Source organism: Cyclopterus lumpus, chromosome 22 (genome assembly GCF_009769545.1).
Source record: "Cyclopterus lumpus isolate fCycLum1 chromosome 22, fCycLum1.pri, whole genome shotgun sequence".
Taxonomy (NCBI): Eukaryota; Metazoa; Chordata; class Actinopteri; order Perciformes; family Cyclopteridae; genus Cyclopterus; species Cyclopterus lumpus.
This window is the reverse complement of record NC_046987.1, coordinates 11,416,190-11,436,318: the sequence shown is the minus strand read 5'-3', so window position 1 is coordinate 11,436,318 and position 20,129 is coordinate 11,416,190. Positions and strand designations below refer to the sequence as shown.

The following is a 20,129-nucleotide window of genomic DNA, read 5'->3' as shown; positions in this document are numbered from 1 at the left end:
CTCCCACGTGAGGGCGCCACACCGCAAGAAACATGTTCACAACACCATCATATAACGCTTGCTTTGTTTTTAGGCACACATTTATATACAACGTCACATTTGAAATAATTCTTGCCATTTTTGGAAAATTTCAGTTCGTATTTTTGACTTTGAAATCACGCTGTCTTTATTACATTATTATAATTATTATGTGTGCGTCGAGTCACTGTTTCCTCACACCAAGCCTAATCCAGCTGTCATTCACTCTGTCAATGTCACTCGACTCCACTAATACGACGAAATGCCCTTTTTCATGTTTGGACTCTGCCCCAAATAAAAGTGCCAACCCTGAGCCTCGCGGACGGCATGACGTCACCGTCGGAGCACTGAACTAAAACATTCACCCTCGCGCCTCTCGCTCCCCGACCGACTGCCGTCTCCTCTGTGGCGAACACGAACCCAGTTGACAGACGCGAGCCGAGAGCTGAATTGTTGTATGTGTTTGTCTCTGTCACCCATTTCTCGCTCAAAAGGGTTGTCGCCGCTTCAATAACAGACCCGGCACAGAAGGAGAAGGAGAAGAAGAAGCAGAAGAAGAAGAAGAGGTAGAAGAAGAAGAGAAGAAGAAGAGAATAAAAAGCCGTGCACCGTTAGCTCGTATCTCTTCTGTCCGAAAACAGGAAAAAGCATGTCCGCTCAGCCCGGTGAGGAGCTAGGTTCGGAGGGGAGGTGGTTTGGGGATGACTATGAGAGGAACGGCCTGTTTGGGAACACGCCGGCCCGGTTGGGCGACCTACGTGAGGACCGTAAACCGAGAGGCGACGAGGCGTCGGACGACCGGGATCAACAGTCTCATTCTCTCCAGGACGACGGGAAAAGGCCTCCTGTTGCTATGGAAACTGCATCTACAGGTAATGCTGGCAGTTAAGTCGCGATATTTACCAATTTATAGTTTTTCCGCCACATTAGGTTTCATCTTTGACAGCTATTGACAAAACCCACACCGGCGTTTCGTTGTAAACACAGAGAGGGAGACGCACCCGAGTCCGTTTGTCACAGATTCAGCGTTTCCCCGTCTGTCTCTCCGCGGAGTTACAACTTCTGGGCTCGAAAACACAGAAGGCGAGCGAGTAACTTCTATAACATGATAGTAAATCAGTGGTCACAAGATGTAAGACATCTTCAAAACTATCATTTATTCAGACGTGTTTTCCCCCCCCCACCAGTCCACACAGGTCTCTGGCTGAGGAGTCGGTCATACAGATGGGAAGCAGCATGCATTCACACGATCCGGTTGAACTTTAAATGGCCTCAACGTTCATTCTTGTTGCAGCTCCCACATGTAGGCCTGTAGCCATCGCTTCATAAACTACCTGTATTCTTGGCATGGTGGCGTAGAGGGATGACACAACGAGGACAAGTGTGGCTGAAGATGAGTCAATCTCATAGTTTATCAACAGAACGAGACTCGACCAAAAATAGTATTACTCCTGTTGTAGCCTAACAAGTAACCTGCGTGACGACACGGGACTGGATATTGTTAATGATATAGTTATATTATTGGATACTGGAGGCAGTGGTTTTTGTGGGAACATCATGCAGACATCGGTTCTCAGTCCAGTTCGGCTGCTATTTTTAATCCTGAAAGAACACAGCTCACTATTCGCTTGGCTAGCAAAACTAGAGCCCTGTACTTTCATTCACGAATTCACTGAAAAATTCATGAGGAAATGTTTAAAAAAAGAAATCGCCGCCTAGTCTCCTCTTAGGCCTTTCTCATCTGGCTGCTTCAGTCCGTACAGCACAAAAGCTACACACCATATCATTTTTAAGCAGCATGTAACATATATGTGAAAGGATAAACTGTTTGGTCTGGCTTTCTCAAAAAAGGCACAAACAAAGCACATGCTCTGCTCTATTTCACAACAGTGCCAGGAAAGCCCAACACACACACACACACACACACACACACACACATATATATATATACAGAGAGAGAGACAGATTATGTTTTGAGTCCTAAAAATGAAAGAAAGGCTGTCTCTTATTGCTGTGACTCCCGCTGAGCCATGTCCATGCCAGTGAAATAATCCCCTCTGTCACTTATGTTCTTGGTGGGAACAGTGCAGATCTCATCACATCTAGCAGGGCAGACTGGACATTTTCCTCTTGACCAGACATGTTACAGTCTATTCTGAGCTTTGTCAAAGACATTCATCACTACCAAGCTAAAATAATATTTCAATTTTTGGAAATGTAAAGATTTAGTTTTACTGAGGGAAGCAAATCTGTTTGGCCTTTCAACAGTATGGATTGTAAAGTAGTAACTCCCCAAGATGTCTATCATTGCCTCTCCAGGTAATTGATGTATCCCCGTCCTAAATCTTGTTCACAACAGTAATCTCCCCGCAGGACGGCAATAATGCTGATTTTAGCTATATTAAATTACAACAGGACAAAACCTTAGCCTTAGATCAAAGACAGTGCAGTACAGTATATCTTATTTTATCCTTAAGTTACACATTCTGTCAAAGCTTTGAGAGACATGAGAATTATCGTTGTGGAAGATATTGCTGAATCATGACAAGGTCTACGTTTGCTGTGAAAATCCCACATTTTCTCTGAAGCACATGGTGTGTCAGTGTCTAATAGCCTCCCCTGCTGTCTGAGAAGTAAACAACTAAGTGCATATTGTACACAAACATTTTGACATCCCCCCCCCTTCCCCTCTACAAGCTCTTTGTATCTCATGACAGTAAATTATATTAGTTACTTCATCACATTGTCATGAGAAACAGTCTGTCAGGATCTGTAGTGTTGTGTCGTGTTTCCTGTTTTATTTTGAAGTCCTTGTCTCTCGTGTCCTCTGTTTCTCTGCACTTCCTGTCCCTGTGATTGTCTGCCCTGTCCCTGATTGTTTCCTCCTGTGTCCAATCACCTGCACCAGCCCTCTGTATTTAAGTCCTGTTCGTGTCATTCCCCTTTGTCGGTTTGTCGTGTCTAGATCATTGAAGATCATGTGTGTGAGCCTGTTTTGTTTGTTTTTGAATCCTGTTAAATCCTGTTGAGCAATAAAGTTGCCTTTTCGAGTGTTGACGGCGTTTGGGTCCAGTTACCTGCAGCTGCACATAACACAGTCTCCAACACAATGAAGTCCCTGACAGGTGGATTAGACTTCTTCTCCGTTTCAGCATATCATCTGGGACAAAGATGACACAGCATATGTCTGGCTCGGTCTTTTCCATATCTGTCAAATAAGGAAAGCACTTAGTGGACTCCACTGGACTGCATAAACCAGCACAGTGCATTTGTGCCTTTAGCTCCTGTTCCCAGGGGGCAGAGCAGTGCTAGGTCTTTTCAGACTGGATGATAAAGATGCAAGATAATACAGGGGTGGAGAATGATGATGATGGAGGGGGGAGCAGCTTAATGGCAAGAGAGGCAAGGCTGCGATGAGAAGGCCGTTAGTTCAGCCAGGCTGTCAGGGAAACACAGGAAATACTTTGCTTTCACAAATACCTTTAATTCAGTATCTGACTCTTGACAAAAGCACTTACTTACTCAGTCAGTGTCAGCTGAGCAGCTCCCAGGTGTGAGCCAGAGTTTGTATGTACTAGTTTGCTATTGTGGTTGAAAATGTGTGATCTAGCACCTTACATAATTAAATAAGGCTTAAAGGGTGAACAACATACAAGTGTGTCTGCTTTGGATGATTTAGAGTGCTAATCCTATGTGTTACCTGCCAGGTTTCCAATCAAATCTTTCTTCATCGGTCTCCAGGACCAATTAGCTAATGCCTTGTTATAAAAGCATTACAGACTCAAAAAGCCCCACTTTTGTTGTCTGCTGCCCCACTGCAGCAGACAAAGCAAAGCAATCTTGCTATCATCATCATATCGATAAATCATAATTCATCATGTCTTTTCTTCCCCTGTGTTAACATTGAAAACATTTGAAAGCCCGAAATAAAGTTTACAATTTTACTGCCTCAGTCAGTCCAGCTCTCTAGCCCGTGGGCACAAAGTAATCCCTGAGCTACTACCAGCAGCAACACTTTTAAACAATAACGTCCATCTTATTTTTGTGCTGGTTGCGTTCCTGTACTCAACTGTACTCTTTAATGACTGTTCATGTCCGTACAATGAAAGTGAAATGCCAATCCAAAGTCACACTGAATTGACAGCTTTGACCCAAAGCAGACAGCTTGCAGACACTCAGTCTGGATTCTCCCACATCCTCTCCATTCATCCATAAAGCTCTATCCAAGCAAGATAAATACGATCAATACAGTGGAAGACATATACTGTACATACTACGACTTCAAAGACTGAACAGGGACAGATTAGCTTTTATTTTAACTGCCTCTTCATTGATTTATCTTTGAAAAAGACTGCTCGAACAACTGGCCTTTGTGATTTTTTAAGAATGGTGGACGTTTCTTACAATAATTGTGTGTCCTCATTGTTTTGGATCAATGCAGCTCAGGGCGGTTGAATCCCTCGGCACAGCTGTTCTCCGTTCGAACTCTGCTAGTGGTTTTGTTGTACCTCAGCTCTGAGTATAGACTGTTTTTGTGCTCTCCATTATCTTCTTTTTTTAAAGTGGGATAGTTAGTGGGTATTCATGTATTTGTTCAGCCAAGGATTTTGTAATCAATACATTACGAAAATAAATTTCATAATCTAAGTTGTTAAAGCCAGAGACCACTAACAGTCAAATTGTGTCTCAGTTTTACTAGCAAGGACTTGGTTCAGAAAATCTAATAGTATATCACTCTCTATAGAACATAATATATACTTCAATGTACCTTCAAATAACATATTTATGTAAACATTTCTAAATAAATTGTACACCAAATAAAAGGAGAAAGAAGGCAAGCTGTGCTGATAAAGGGTGTTTTGTTGTGTGTTTTTTGTCATCTCCCAGGCTTTCTCCAAGTAGTGTAACTGGCTAATTTAAATGTTTTTTGCATAATCCATGTTTTCAAAATCTATTTCTGTTTTTTATTTTGTATCTTTAGGAAGAAAGTATTGTGCTGTTCCCAGTACAAGGGACACTTTATACCTAAAACTATCAAGCTGCAGCATATTATTCAATCTCAAAGGCACAGATGGCTTTGAAAGAAGATCTCAGTAAGTAAGCATCTTGATGGATTACTTTCCACTCGGTCATGGAGTGAAAGAGAGCTCCTGAAAGGTAACACCACAGTCAAGGGGGTCACGGACAGAGTAATGGAATCGACTGCAGTAGATTAACAGATGTTTTAAAGTAAAGCTGAACTACTGATGAGATTAACGATGGTGTTTACTTGGACAACACCAACTGACAGAGATAGTTCCTCTGAAAGTCTTTGCACTGGACTCCTGGCTGCTAGACGTGAGACAACACAGTGTTCTGGAGACTTGCAAAGATTTTATCGATTTTAAAATCCCTTTCTGTTATCACATTAGTTTATTTATTTTATACCATATTGAATAACTGCAGTGGATCAGTAAGCGTCTTCAAGTGAGTAAAGCCTCTTGTCCCACATGCAGCTCAGTAAACCCCTTAATTTCAAAGTGGTAATAAATTCATTTCGCCACTCCGGCTCTTTTAATATCGTCTGAGTCCACATGTTTTTGTCTGTAGCCCGATAATTAGGAGCCTATGCCTTGGCGTAGCACAGATTGTCAGGCCGCATTAGTTTCGGGGCTGGACTGGCTGTACAGAGGACAACAAAAGAACTGCCCCTTCCCAACACATCCACCAGGACTTATTTATTTAACTGCACCATCCCTTCCGTGACATGATTATGTTGTGTGGCTACACTGGGAGCTGAGGATTCCTCTATTGTCACATCCAATCCCATCTAAGTGCAGCAAAGCATTTGTTTCCGCCTTGAGGTTTTTTCTCTCCAGTGTTTGGGTGCTATGCCATATCAACAGATTCAAAATGCCCCTAATCTAAAAAAAACAAAAAACTTTGTCACTGCCCAGCATGGCTGCCCCATGGCAGTTAAAGACAAGCACCATCTTCTTTATTGTTATGGATACCTAATGCAACTGCTGGTGAGTTGTTGTGTTGGTTTGTAGAATAGGATGATGGAGAGAGAGGGGGTGTGTTGTCCACAGTCAACAGGATTACTGGCGGTTCACAGCTCCTGAGATCACCTCTCTTCACAGTTTGTAGTGGCTCTAAGTGCTTCCCACATCTGCACAGTAGGTTTATGTACAGTGTATCAGTGCGTGTAAGATTATGATGGTGTTGCCAGGGTAATGGCTGATGTGACCTATGCGATGGTAGTACACTAAGAGGATTATACATCGGTTGACTTTAGCAGGACATCAAGGGCATTCATGTCACTGAAACTGAATTTGTCTCACGGCTTTATACATTCATTTTGCATCTGGCTTGATCTACAAGACATTTGAGTCTATTAGATGCAAAATAATCTGCAGCTCAAGAGCGTGGGCTTGCTTTGCTTTTCCTCCATGTCACGTCAGTCCTCCCCCTTTGTCCCAGCATGTGTGTGTAGCGTTTGTGCCATTGTACTGCGGTATGATGTATTGTTAATGACGATGAAGGAACAGCAGTAGGAAGGACAGCAGAAGGAAAGGGTGGTGGGGCTTTTTAGAGGAAGCGCAGGGAGGGACGGGACGTCCTGACCCGTTGGGTCTTCTGTCAGTTATTCTGCATTCTCCAGAGCTAACCCTAAGGCTGCTATTTTAAATCTCCCCCCTCATCCAGCCCAGCAGCTGGACCAAGCCTATTTATAGTAGCACCGCTGTCCTGGGAGAAGCAGGGCTAGAGAGCACGAGGAGGTGCTCAGTATGTGGAGTATAAACTCTGACTTGTACATAGAACATTCAAAAATATTAGCATCAGTGTGGTGGTCTACAGTATTGTGTGTATGCTTCTGTATTTGTGTATGAATATGAGACGGTGTGTGTTTGTTGGTGGGAGTTGCATTATTTAAGACGTAAATTCAACAAGTCTGAATACTTGACTTGACCTTGACTTCTGACCTGATCATTTGAAATAACATCCCTATCGAGTCTGTCTCTTCCTGTGCAAGGTATATGTCATATGAGCATCCTTAATGTTTTGCTGCAGCACTGTAACACATTATTCAGTGAAATGTTGAGTGATATTTTATAGCAGACAATCTAGTGTAGTAGCTTAAGCCTTTTTATTTTCTAGAGAGTGTAGCCTGCACATACAGTGTATTGTTCATATTTTATGTGTGTGTTTGTTTTCATGACACTGATTTGTCAGGGGAGATGCAGGATTATAGTGATTACAGAGCACATATGTTACTAAAAGAACGCCCTTTGCCTGCATGATTTAGAACAGACTCTGGTTGTTGCACTGTGGTGTTTTGGGGTCTGAACAATCCCTCTTTGTCCCAAACTGGGTACAAGTACCCTCTGTTACTGCTGCCTCACTGATCTTCACAGCCGAGCACCCAGTCTGACTGTGCTGCCCTCAGTGCCACAGCCCCTCTCCCTGGCAGCAGCACCAGCTGAAGCATAGTCTTGTTTAACTGTATGTTTTCAAAGCTCAGGGACAAGCTGATTTGATTCGAGCGTGTCACAGAGACTGGTGTCATTCTGCCTTTTCAGTGTGTAACCTCACTGAGTTTCAGTTCTTTCTCTTCCTGCCAATCTCTGTAGATGACCCCATGTCTGGCCTGTTTAGGACGCCTATGTATGATGATGGGGATGTCTACACTTCCCTGATGTCAAATCAGAGCTTCACATCAGGTCAGGAAGCCTCCTACCTGTCGGATGACCTGAAACCGTCCAAGCCCTCTACTGGCTCCTCTGCCCTGGATTCCTTCTCCAGCGACCCCTATAGCTTCAGCTCCAGCACCAAGATGACTTCCAACCTGGCTGATGACATGCCAAAATCTCTGTTTGGTTCAGATAAGACAGAATCCTACAACTACATGGACATTAGCCACGGGGATGAGCGTCAAGAGCAGCACAGCCTGGTGGACACAGGCTTAACTGGTCATGACTCATTGTGCAGCTACATGGATAAAAACCACAGAGGAGATGAGGAGGAAGAGGAAGGTTCAGCACTGGGCTCCCACTCTTTCCCCTACGTAGAGGAGCCATCCGATGAAGAGCTGTCAGATTACCGCTCCTACCGAAACCTGGGTGGAACGCCACAGACGGCCAGCCCGGTGAAGATCACTTTGACCGAGTCCCATCCTCAAACTGCCAAGACTGAGCTGCAGCAACACGCCCCTCCAGTCAGTGTCTCTGAGCGTGAAAACGTCCTCAGTGTGGGCTTGCAGGGGGTTCCCACTGTGACGCTATCAGAGCCAGAAGATGACAGCCCTGCCTCCACTCCCAATGCTTCACCAACACGTAGGCACATCACACACACAAACACCTGCTACACTTTGTCAGACATAGAAGTAGAGGATGTAGATACAATCCCTCATCATGGTATTCATGGATAAAATAACCACATGGGAATGCATGTTTTTATCCCATTGTGTGAATTAAACTACATCACAGCTAGCTGGCAGCTATTTTTCTTGCACATGATGTTGAATCACAGTTGAATTGATAAAGCAAATATTTGATTTGTCAGAGGAAGACTGTTATTTCTTCTTTTTTCAAAATGGCTATAAGTTGTATGTGCAGATACTCTATGTCTGAATTTGTAATGTGAATGAAGACCTGAATGCCCTCTCTGCATTTCTTTGTGAACAGAAAAAGAATTCTCTTCCCATGACATGTTCAAGGCGGATGCAGTGAAGTCTGCAGCTTCCAAAAGCAGTCCAAGCACAAAGGCAGGCAGCAGGGAGCATGACGGCAGCAGCGCTGAGTCTGGAGACTCGGAGATTGAGCTGGTGTCTGAGGAGCCTCCAAAGGCCCCTAGTAACCCGTTTGTCCAGTCGCCTAAAAGCAAGGGCACTTTCAGCCAGCCTAACAACCCCTTTGACAATCCCCCAGTAGCCAAGGGTGGTTTCGGCCTAGCAGGCAACCACGCTTCACCCACAGCCTACAGCATTCTGAGAGAGGAGAGAGAGGCAGAGCTTGACAGTGATCTCTTCATTGAATCTGCGTCTGAAGAGAGCCCAAAGAGAGAGCAGGGCTTCAGTGACCCCAAACAGGGAGTATGCCCTCCCTCCCCCCTGGTTCCCAGTGCCGTCCCTCCCCGAAGTATGGCTGAGGCGGCGCCAGCCGAGCCCCTAATCACAGAAAAGATCAAGACCCCAGTGAAAACAGAGGAGGATCGCCCCAGCAAGCCCAAGCCACCAACTGCTGCCGTGCCCCCAGAGGTGCGATCGGAGAGGCCCCACCAGGAAGACATGCACACCAATGAGGGCAAAGGAGACCTCGGAAAGCCTGCTGCTTCAATCTTCCTGCAGGGCTTTGATAAACAAAAAGGTCAGTCTTAAAAATATTGATTTTCTCTTTTGCACAAAATAAGTTGTTTCCTAAAGGATACAAGTGATATAATTTTACAGAACATGTCATGTAATCTTTTCATTGTTACAGTGGTTTCACCTTGGCTTAAAAGCTGCTATCCCGGTATTGGCTTTCCAGAAATAGTGCTGTGGAACAGGTAGCGTTGCATATTCTGTAGCGTTGCATATTCTGATGTCTTCCTGGACGAATTAAACAGCTATCGCATGTGCATCTGTGCTTAAAACCTTCTTCATAATAGCTAGGGAGACAAAGTGATGAACTTAAAGACTGAAAATGATTGACATATTTGTAATCAAGTCACTAACGCAGTACTTGTGTTTGTTTACCTTCTGGATGCTACTTGCATGGTGTGCTTTGGCGCTGTTTTGTTGACAAGGCTGGGGAAGTAAACAGGATAGCTGAGAGAGATGGGATGTTCCACTGCTGACTGTGTGTCCATGCTGGGGGTAGGTGATGTGTTGTACTTTCCTGAGGTCTACTTCCCCCTGGTGGTACGTTTGAGAAGGAAAAAAAAAGGAGTGAGGATGCATTGATTCACATATATAATAATTCATGGTAACTGAAACTCGCTGTCTAAATGTGTAAACATTACTCTCTCAAATTGTGGAATTGCAGGTGTTGAGGAAAAACACTTTCTACATCTGACTCCTAACATCCCTCTGTATTTAGATAAGTCAGAGATGTCAGTTGCAGTAAGCAGCAGTTAATGCTGTCTAAGCTGGCTGGGGCCGCCATGGGTATTTTGACTTCTATTGTCTGTTCTCTGTCCCTGTAAACATTGGGTTTACATAATCCTATGAAGTCAGAACTGGGGCACCCTCCTACTTGGAGCTTTGAAGGCTTCCTCTTGAATTTCACTGCATACAGAGCTGACAAAATAACATCTTAATGAGTGTTGTTTGGCTTTGGTTTCCTGAAACTCACAGCTACTAATGCACCCTGGTCCAGCCGTACGTGACGATTAAGTCAGTTACACAATGGAAATGTATAAAATCAGCTGTTGGGATTAAATAATAAATAAAACAGATGGTCCTTGTCTTGTTTACTCAGACTGTAAGAAGGTTCTGGAAATGCTAAAAAAGCAGGTCATGTGTATTTTTTCTCCACCACTAGGGGGTGCAGTGTACCTTGTTGAAGATCAGCAGGTATTGTTTTCATGGTGCACTTCCATGTCAGTTGCCATAGAAACAGTGATGGGAGAGCATCTTCAGTCTGGTTCAGGGATATTTATATTTATATATAATATTCTTGGTTATTATTGGCATTGAAGCATGTCAAGGCTGCAGTGAGCCGAAGGTGTGAGGGTGTGGCTGTCTGCGGGGTGTGGGGGTGTAGGGGGTTGGCGGGGAGGGGTGTGTGTGTGTGTGTGGGGAGGGGGGGTAATGGCTTTGATTGGATTGAAAAATGACATAACTACAAAGGGATTGTTTTTTGCTCAGTGTTGGCAACACTATTTCTATTGCACTGCTTTTATGAGCATCCTATGTTGCTTATTCAGTTCCAGGTCTCTTTACAGGACCTTTTGCATTACAAATAGGAATTGTAAATCACAAACACGTGGCACTAAATAAGGAACATTGTTCTGTAATGCAGTGTCTCTCGTTATGAATTATTAAACTGCAAGCACTTAGCCTTTTCAATGATCAGTGAGTCATAGTGGAAACAGCTATTTCCATCTATGACTATAACCATTTTATTGTTCTGTGCAAATAAATAACAGACCTGGATGTTTGCCATATTTTTCCTTAGCCACATGGGCTCAAGTCCAGCTATTTTCAACCTTCAGAAAACACTGCTATTGTGCTGTGTCTGGTATACAGCATGACATCAGACTGTTAAAATGACTACTGTTACAAACCATATGTATAGCCTACATTATTAATTGCACCGATAAATATTGTTCTGTAATACTGAAAAGAAATCTAACGATCTAAAAGGAAAGTATATGTGAGATAACCCTCCCACTGCTACCCACCATCACCAGTCGGTTCTGATGCTGTGTTCGGGCTTTTATTGTGAAAGCTAGTGTTCCTTTCCTTTCAAGAAAAAAGCCTAGTCTCCAACGATCACCACCCACCCTTTCACCCTCTTAGGCTCTTAATCATTGCATGGATGGTTTGCTGCAGCAGCAACTGTGGTGTGGTGTTTACAATTTGACCTCCCTCCCCCAGCGCACACACACGCACTTTCCCCGCTCCTTCTTTTTAAGCCATCGCTGCTCGCAAGCATCAGTCTGTGAGCTCCGCGAGCCGGCAGCACCTTGGAAACCTTTCCTCCCTCCCTCCCTTCCTCCCTCTCTGTCATCTCAGCCTATCTCCAGCATCCTTTTTTTTTTTGGGCCATTCATGCCTTTCTTGGATGACTGAGTGAGTCGGTGCTACTGAAGAGGGAGACAAAGAAGAAAACGGAGACCACACAGAGAAAAAGAACAGGGACATAACTGATCATCAGCATGCAGGCCACTGCAGACGTGACCAAGAAGGAGAGCTCCTGGAGCGGCTGGAAGGGCCAGGGTACTGATGTGTTTACTGTGATCTACTCATCAGTCTGTCTGTGTTTTGTGGCTGTGAGAGAGGAGGGACTGTTATCTCTGCATGTAGGTCAAATATTACTGACACTGTTGGTGTGTATTCATGAACGTGTGTGTGCTTCGCATGTGTACATTTACCATCGACCTGTATTTGTCATGTGTTGGGGAATCAAACAGCAGTGTTTTCCTGCACCTCCTTTCCCGTGGACACGCCCTGATGACAGATCCTTTCTCCTGCATGTGTGTGCGTCCGATCAAAAACAAAAAGAAAAAAGATTAGAGGGGGGGTGAGAGACGCTGGTCGATGTTTTGAAAAAGAAGTGTATACACACCAGTGTGCTGGAAGCCATCGGTTTTGGGTGCACGCTAATATGGATGCCAGCGTTGTGCTGTGGACTAAGGCGTGTCATTGTCATCACCCTCCCCACTTTGCAACCGTGCAGGGGAGCTGGTTTCATATGGCGTATGCTCTGTTTTTGTGGAACGAGGCAGTCAGAGTATCGGAAGGGACAGCATTGACAGAGTGTCTCCATGGTAACCAGGGCACACCCATCCTGATTACATCAGCCCCATCTCCTCGGCTGCCATGGCACCTTGCAGAGACTGGGCCGGAGAAGAGCATCCTCCGTCTGTCTGTTTCCATAGCATGGAGGGCTCGTAGAAGGGGCCAAGAGAGAAAATGGCGTCCCTTCCGCCACACTGGTTGGGGGTTATTATCTGCCATCATTTTAGGTTCAGCTCACAATAGCAGTGTAATTGCTTTAAATATCCCAACAGAGACCACGACAGTCACTGATTGTGAATGTGCTGCTTTGTAAAAGTAACCTTGATGAAAAGCCCCATTTGTCATTATTCTATTGAGTCACTGTTGACATTTGATTTGGCCAAGACTGTAACATAATAGCCGATCTGAACGCATCACATTAAGCTGATACAGCAAGAACAGTACAGGATCAAATGGAGCAGATTTGTTTCTGCAGATGAATCACCTCAAAGCTATAGACATGTTTAAGTTTAGTTATTCTCATTGCACATGCACAGTACTGACTCACTGCTACCAAGAGACTCAAGAATGATCAAACAATGATGCAGACATTGAGTCATGTACTTTTAAGTCAAACAGGACACATGATGACAACAGCCAGGTTTTCTAATGCATGCTCAAAACATATACTCACTACTGGGAATGCCTCATTAGTGTATCGAATCGAATGGCTGTCTTTATCAAACAAGTCTATGTTTAATCTTAAATATTATGGCATAATGGGTCACAAAAGCACACAGATAACACAATTAAAATGATATGTTTCATTGCAACAGTAGAACCAGTTTTACCATATTGCATGTATCAGTGTTTTAAAATGTTTAGACAGTTCAGAAAGACAGTAATATGTCTGATTTTCTGACAACTTGGTGACTTACTGCTGGAGATATTGATGCAAGCATAGATCTATTAAAATAAGTTAAATGATAGAGGTCTGAGAGAATAACCTAATTTTAGAACTACACACAAGGTGGTTGGAGTGGTCGACACATTTTAGTGCCGTTTTGGTTAACTGGCCCCGTTGGTTCATTTCTGTTGGAGTAGCTGTGTGTTTGATGAGATATCTGTATACACTAATTGGATTATTTGCTAGAGCTTGTGACTCATATTTATATAAAATAAAAACAGAAACTATCACTCTGATAATGAATTTGACGTTCGTAATCATCATGTCACACCCAAATCTAAACTCATCATCCCCAAGTTCAAGTTCCAAGTCTGAGACTCAAGTTCTACATCTGTGTGTGCTCACTCTGGCTAATGGCTTGTTTGAGGTCAAAAGGATGTCTTCAGTGATTTAATGAGGTCAAGCTAAACTAGTTCCACTACAGAAAAGAAGGAGGGGGATCATATCATTGTCACTGATGTTAATCATTAGCTTTGGTTTTTGCTCGGTGTATGTGTTTAATGTCAGAGGCAAGAATCATATCAACAAACAGGGCTCATTGTTTGTCCTTCCTCTGGACTCTGGTTCAACATTTGCATGTCTTACATTTAACTGTCAGTTTTTGCTACTGTCAAACTAACTGCATTTTCCATTTGGTGCATGTCTTAACATGATTATCAAGCATTATGTTAACAATTGAAATATCACCAAATCTGTCATTTGGTATAAAGTAGTTGCGCCAAACAAATGAGCATTTTTATTCTTTCAATCAGTCACATTACAAACTCAGATTTGTACAAATTTGAGTCAGATGTCAATCGGTTATTCTTGAAGCCCTTTCAACACACCATCTTTCTCATTTTTGTGTGTGTCAAGTGTCAAGGCTTTGTGTAAAACCTGCCATTGTCCTTTTGTGCGCCACAATAAAGGGAGAGGCTGACTTCATGTGTCGGGGTGTAGCTGATTCCCCAGATTCAGAGCAAGAGTCTCTTTCTGTTTCCCAAGACGCTCTTTCCCTTCTCTTCCCTCCCCCTCTCTTCCCTCCCCTTCCAATTTCGGCCCCTCCCTTCCTTCCTCTCTCCATCTCCCAGTGAGTGGTGGAGAGAAAATGGAGCATGGTAACTATGGTAACTGCATCAGGCAGGTGCTCCGCAAATCCTTCCCACTGAAGCATTTTAATGGAGGAGTTGAATATGGCGACAGTCTGTGTAGTTATTAGCATGCAATAGTACGCTAGTTGTCTTATCTTTAGATAAACAAGTCACATGCTTCACATGAAAAGGACTCTGGCTTCATTTTCCATTTAGATTCAGTCTTTTCTTAAAGTCACTGCTTGGCAGTCTTTGTCACGTGTCAGCAGTTAAAAGCCTGAGCATGAAAGAGCTCACAGGGAGGGGGAGGGAGGGGAGAGGGAGAGAGAGAGAGAGAGAGAGAGAGAGAGAGAGTTTTAGTCTTTGGCAACCGCACCCCACAGACACCCATCCTCCCTGTCTCAGTCCCCCTGCACAGCCGGATGCTGATTTGCTGGTGTGGCTGTGGCCCCTCCCCTCCTGTGCAGGGGCTGACTCCCCCTTTAGTGCTCTCCTTTTGTCCGTGGATAAAGCAGCTGCCTCTTTCCCTGTTCAGCCATGGGAGCCGCAGGTCAGTACATTCTTCTACTGCACTCGCTAAAGCTTTTTCAGTCTGCGGGCAGTCTGTGCAGCACATCACAAGGCACAGTCGCTGTCGCCAGTCACCACCTGTCTCTGGCAGAGCTGTCTGTTGTTGATGTGTCCGTGTTGTTTTAAAGCTGCTGTATGCGCTACCTGTGCCTGCCAGTGTGTTTGTATGCGAGCATCCCCACGCAAGTCAGTCGCCACATGGGACAGTTTATCAGTGATGGCAGCATCAACATATTCTGTGGGGAGTGGTGCATGTACAGCAACGAGGGCACGTGGATCCTGTTCTCACTGTTTCTGAATGAGAAGTCTTTTAATTGATAGTGGGGGTGCAGGGGCAGATGGTTACTGTAAGTAACTATTGGTTTCTGATTTTTTTTTTTTTTTACAGTATAGGAAGGTTTGTGTGTGGGTAGCAGAGATTCACTTTGTCATGGTTGTTCTTCTGTCACCCAGGTTAAGCCTGCCTTTTTGGCATTCTCAGAGGCCTTTTAGTAAAGAGTAAAGATGGCCGTCATCACTATGCTGCTCACAGCTCCACAGCTAAAATTAGAGCAGGCAGGCATACAGCTCAGAGAGAAAGAGTAAGACACCCAAGAGACCTCAGCCACAATTTTCTCATCTTCACAGGCACAAAAGTTGACATTAACATACCGGTTCTGCTCGCCTCCTGATGTGACGTAAAGGATATCCAGGTGTCTGTACCAACAAATGAATGGCAAACCCTGGTAGTACTGTTAGACGTGCAGTGTTCGAGGCAGCTGGTTTAGCAGAGGTGAAACAAGCAGCTGACAGTTCTCATGGAAACAGGCCTGTGTTTCCAACCGACACAGACGACTGCCAGAGGAGGACCGTGTCGGCTGTAATGGTACACTGGGCTAATCCTCAGTTATCACTTCTTACTCTCATCTTTGCTAGTGGCTTTGTATTACAGGCCCCACTGCCCCAAGGAGAGAAAATGTTAGAATAAAAGGAAAACGATGCAGCTGTATATGTTAAGTGTGCTCCTGTATGAGTGACACGGTTCGGAGGAATCATTGTGTTTCACTGCATTAATGAGACTGCATTGAAGCATTGTTATCTTTCATCATTGACCACAAATCTGCTTGTCTGACCAGGTCACATTGAACCGTTATCTGTGAACTGCTGATAGTGCTTATATTTCTGCTACGGGTTTGCTGAGCCATACTGTAGGTCAATCATTAATTATGTTCTGTGAGCAGCCAGGGCAGGTGTACATTGGATTTCAAGCAGTTCCCTCTGCCTGTTGCATATGCATACATATGAGACCAGACCAGATGCCACTGACCAAAAGTACACGTCAGATAAATATGAAGTCACATCAGTCCGGAGTGTTGCAATACAGACTGAAACACTTGCTCGACAAGTGAAAGTCAGGTATTATCTTCTCCAAAGGTCGTGCTATATATATAGGAGCAAAGAAACTGAACTAGAAAATCATCACTCAGACACCTTAACGCCACCTTACAGCTCCACAGCTCACTCTAACCTAATGAAAAGCTAGGTTAGGAAGCTGGGTTAGAACAGGATCACGTGACAGCCGAGGATCTCTGAGGACGTTGGGTTGTGAACAGCTTCCAGATATTTGACCCAAATGTGTGGTGTGTAGCGCGCAGCAACCGAATCCAATTTGAAATGGATACGTCTGTGGATGCCCGTGCCTACTTGTCACAAAGTGAGTGGTCAGGTCGTGCTGTTGGTGGGTCATGACCCTGTGTGTCCTTGTTATGTCCTTTCCTTCCAGCAATTGACCTGCTCTACTGGAGGAATGTGAAGCAGTCCGGGGCTGTGTTCAGCAGCGTGCTTCTGCTTCTCTTCTCGCTGACCCAGTTCAGCGTGGTCAGTGTCGGAGCCTACTTAGCCCTGGCGGCCCTCTCTGCCAGCATCAGCTTCAGGATCTACAAGTCTGTGCTGCAGGCTGTGCAGAAGACCGATGAGGGACACCCTTTCAAGTAAGTCCAATTAAACATAGTTCAATAATGGATTTCATGAAAAGGTCTGTAGCTTTTACTTACTGAAAGGTCTATGTTTCTGTTTTTGTTACCAGAGCCTACTTGGAGATAGAAATCGCTCTATCCCAGGAGCAGATTAGTAAATATGCCGACAAAATCCTACTGTACACCAACACCTGTATGAAGGAGCTCCGCAGGCTGTTCCTTGTACAAGACCTGGTGGACTCCTTAAAGGTTTGCCTCAAACTCACTCGTTTGCCTTTTAGCATCGCTAGCAAGGGATGACAATATCTATGAGTAACTTCAAACTGCACCACCTTCAGGTACAGTGTAAGATCAGCTCGGCTTCTCGGGGCCACGAAAGGGGCTTCTTGACTCATGTCACAAAACTAAGAACACAGACACCAGAACAATCTGATAGGACATGTCTATACTGTCAGACATGCAGGTTACGATGATTAAAACATGTCACGTCTGTGTGTTTCAGTTTGCTGTGTTGATGTGGCTGCTGACCTACGTGGGCGCTCTCTTCAATGGCCTGACACTGCTCATCCTAGGTGAGGCCATTCTGACTCACTACGTGTTTTATTCAGCAAACTTCCAAGCACTGTTGTTGACTCTCACACACGCACCCTTTGCCTTTTCTGTGTCAAAAGTTCAACAATCTTCAGAAGCTTGATGAACAACAATCTACAGTTAACAAAGTTGTATTGTATCATATGTATCAAAGAGAAGTACAGCATGTCCTTAAGACTATGCCAGAACTAAATGCATTCATTGGTTATGTTTGATATGTTTACTTCACTGTGCAACGTGTACATTATCTGTTGACTTTTCCAGTTTACCTTAGATAAGTGTTGGCTGTTGAGGTGTGCTAGAGGCCCTGCTGACACAAGTGTCAGACTTAACCATTACTCTCTCCATGCCTCTACAGCTGTGGTCTCCATGTTCGGCATGCCTGTGGTCTACGAGAAACATCAGGTAGGAATTTGAGCATCATGATAAGTAGAGTTTACGAAATGTTGTCTGGTATTTACACCCGTCACTTTCCGTTTGTTTTCAGGCACAGATTGACCAGTACGTGGGACTAATACGGACCCAGGTCAACTCTGTGGTGGGGAAGTGAGTATTTGCCATTCAGACCTTTTGTTCAAAGTACACTTCAATATACAAACAAATGCAGCTGCAAGTACCAAGTTTGAGCACAAAGCCACACAAGAAGAGATCGAGCAGTGCACCTTGTTCAGATACAGTGAGGAGTCTTTAGGGTCAAACAATAACACAAGCAGCACCAAATTTAACTTGATTCGAGTCACTGGTGGGCCCTTGTGAAAGGCACTTAACCCATACTCCTCTGCTCAGTGGCCTGCAGATAAGACTGCAGTTATACTGGGCAGCGTCCAGGTATTTGTGTGTAAGCAGGGTGTTGCTGAAAAGAGCAACTGTGCTCATATAACCTTTTATTCATGTTATGAATTATTCAGTTTCAGATGAATAAAAAAGGCTACAGATGGTAACATGTTGCACAGGCTGAATATAATCAACTGACTTGCCTATATACATATTAGCTTTGTGTTAACACAGAAACTATGGATCTATGGATTTCTAAAAGGTTAATTGATGCCAAACTGTCTATGACCACTATCTATTTGCCAATTTTAGTCAAACCTGAAAAAAAAGAGAGCGCAAAAAACATTGCGTTTTAAAATGAAGTAAAATAAGCACACCGTGAGCTACAATAACTACCTTGATGGACATGTGGCATGAAAGGCTGTTTTCTCTCTCCAGGATCCAAGCGAAGATCCCTGGGGCCAAGAGGAAGGAGGAGTAGGTCTGTGTCTCACCATGCAACCGACAGCCCAGTCCAGCTCAGCCAGGCAGAAGTCACCGTTGAAGAGCCTGGTCGTCATCTGTGGGGCACAGTGCTGTCATCTTGGTGTTCTCTAAAAGCATCCACTGGAGAAACCTTCACCCTGTTCTATAGCAGTCGAAACACTAACACACAGTCACACATACATAATCCTGTTTCTAGGTAGACAAGTACACGACTAGAAAACAAAAAAAGAAACTGACTTTTTTGTGTTGCTTATTATTAAAGTGCATGAAGTCAAGCCTTGGGTAAATAATATTTGATATCTTTTGTGCAGTTTTTAAATCACGCTACATTTCTGCTTTGCAGTGCTTACTACAAACTTTATGGTTTGGCACAAAAAAGCTAAATGCCCACAGACGTGCTCTGCTGCCAATGTTAAATACTGCTTCATGTTTCCGAGTTAGCTGACAGGGCTTCTCTCAGTATATGTCCATATATATATAATAGCAAAAATGATTTCCTTTGGTGTTTCCAAGCACAACATAATTTAACAATATGCGTCTTAGATGTGGTAATTGTAGGGTTTTTGCTTTTGTATAACCATAAGGAACAATACACATGTTTAAGGTACTGTTGTACAACTACTATGAAGACAAGGAGTATCTGGTGATATTTAGCTTGTTTGAATAACTGTTCAACGTTGTACTATGTTCAACTATACTCTGTAGTTCTTTAGACCCTGGACTCTTTAACTATTTGCACTTACACTATGTATTTAATTACAATAATAAGAAAAATAAATGTACCTTGATGTATAACATCTCAACCCCTTTACTGACGAGTTCAAATTCATAAGACAACTTCAAGTCAAGATGAGTTTGTGTGTGACACCAAAGCTAAGTTTGTCGTGTTAACACTTTGGATGGGAGACCTGGAATGAGGAGCTAAAAATACAAGCCAATGAATTCAGGCAGACGCACCTCATCTCGTAGTAGTTTAGTGTGCGTGTGTGTGTGTGCGCACTGTGGGGATATATTTAACTTGACTCTCGGGTCACAATGAGACTTTGTTTGAATGAAGAATGATTGACAAGCCTCATCTGTTGCAAACAACTATTTTTAATGGCTTACTGCTGAAGCGCTGATACAAAGAGCTTTACAGCATCTCATCAATGAGAATCACATTTCTTACACGCAGCAACTTATTTAAAACATGGAATAACTACTCCAGTGGGAGCTGCAAACTACAAAGTAAGGATGGAGGATTTGGCTGTGCTGTTAAAAGCTATAGCCCCATTTAAACTTTTTTTTTAAATATA

General features: G+C 43.8%; 1 protein-coding gene across 1 annotated transcript; it reads left to right on the top strand.

The window, feature by feature from the left end:
- Nucleotides 1-250: 250 nt before the first annotated feature.
- rtn1a (reticulon 1a) lies at nt 251-19,645 on the top strand. Its single transcript, XM_034525212.1, has 9 exons — nt 251-890; nt 7,632-8,333; nt 8,685-9,365; nt 16,791-16,998; nt 17,094-17,232; nt 17,486-17,555; nt 17,933-17,979; nt 18,062-18,120; nt 18,787-19,645. The coding sequence occupies exons 1-9, from the start codon at nt 668-670 to the stop codon at nt 18,827-18,829; spliced, it is 2,172 nt and encodes a 723-aa protein (XP_034381103.1). The 5' UTR covers nt 251-667; the 3' UTR covers nt 18,830-19,645.
- Nucleotides 19,646-20,129: the final 484 nt, after the last annotated feature.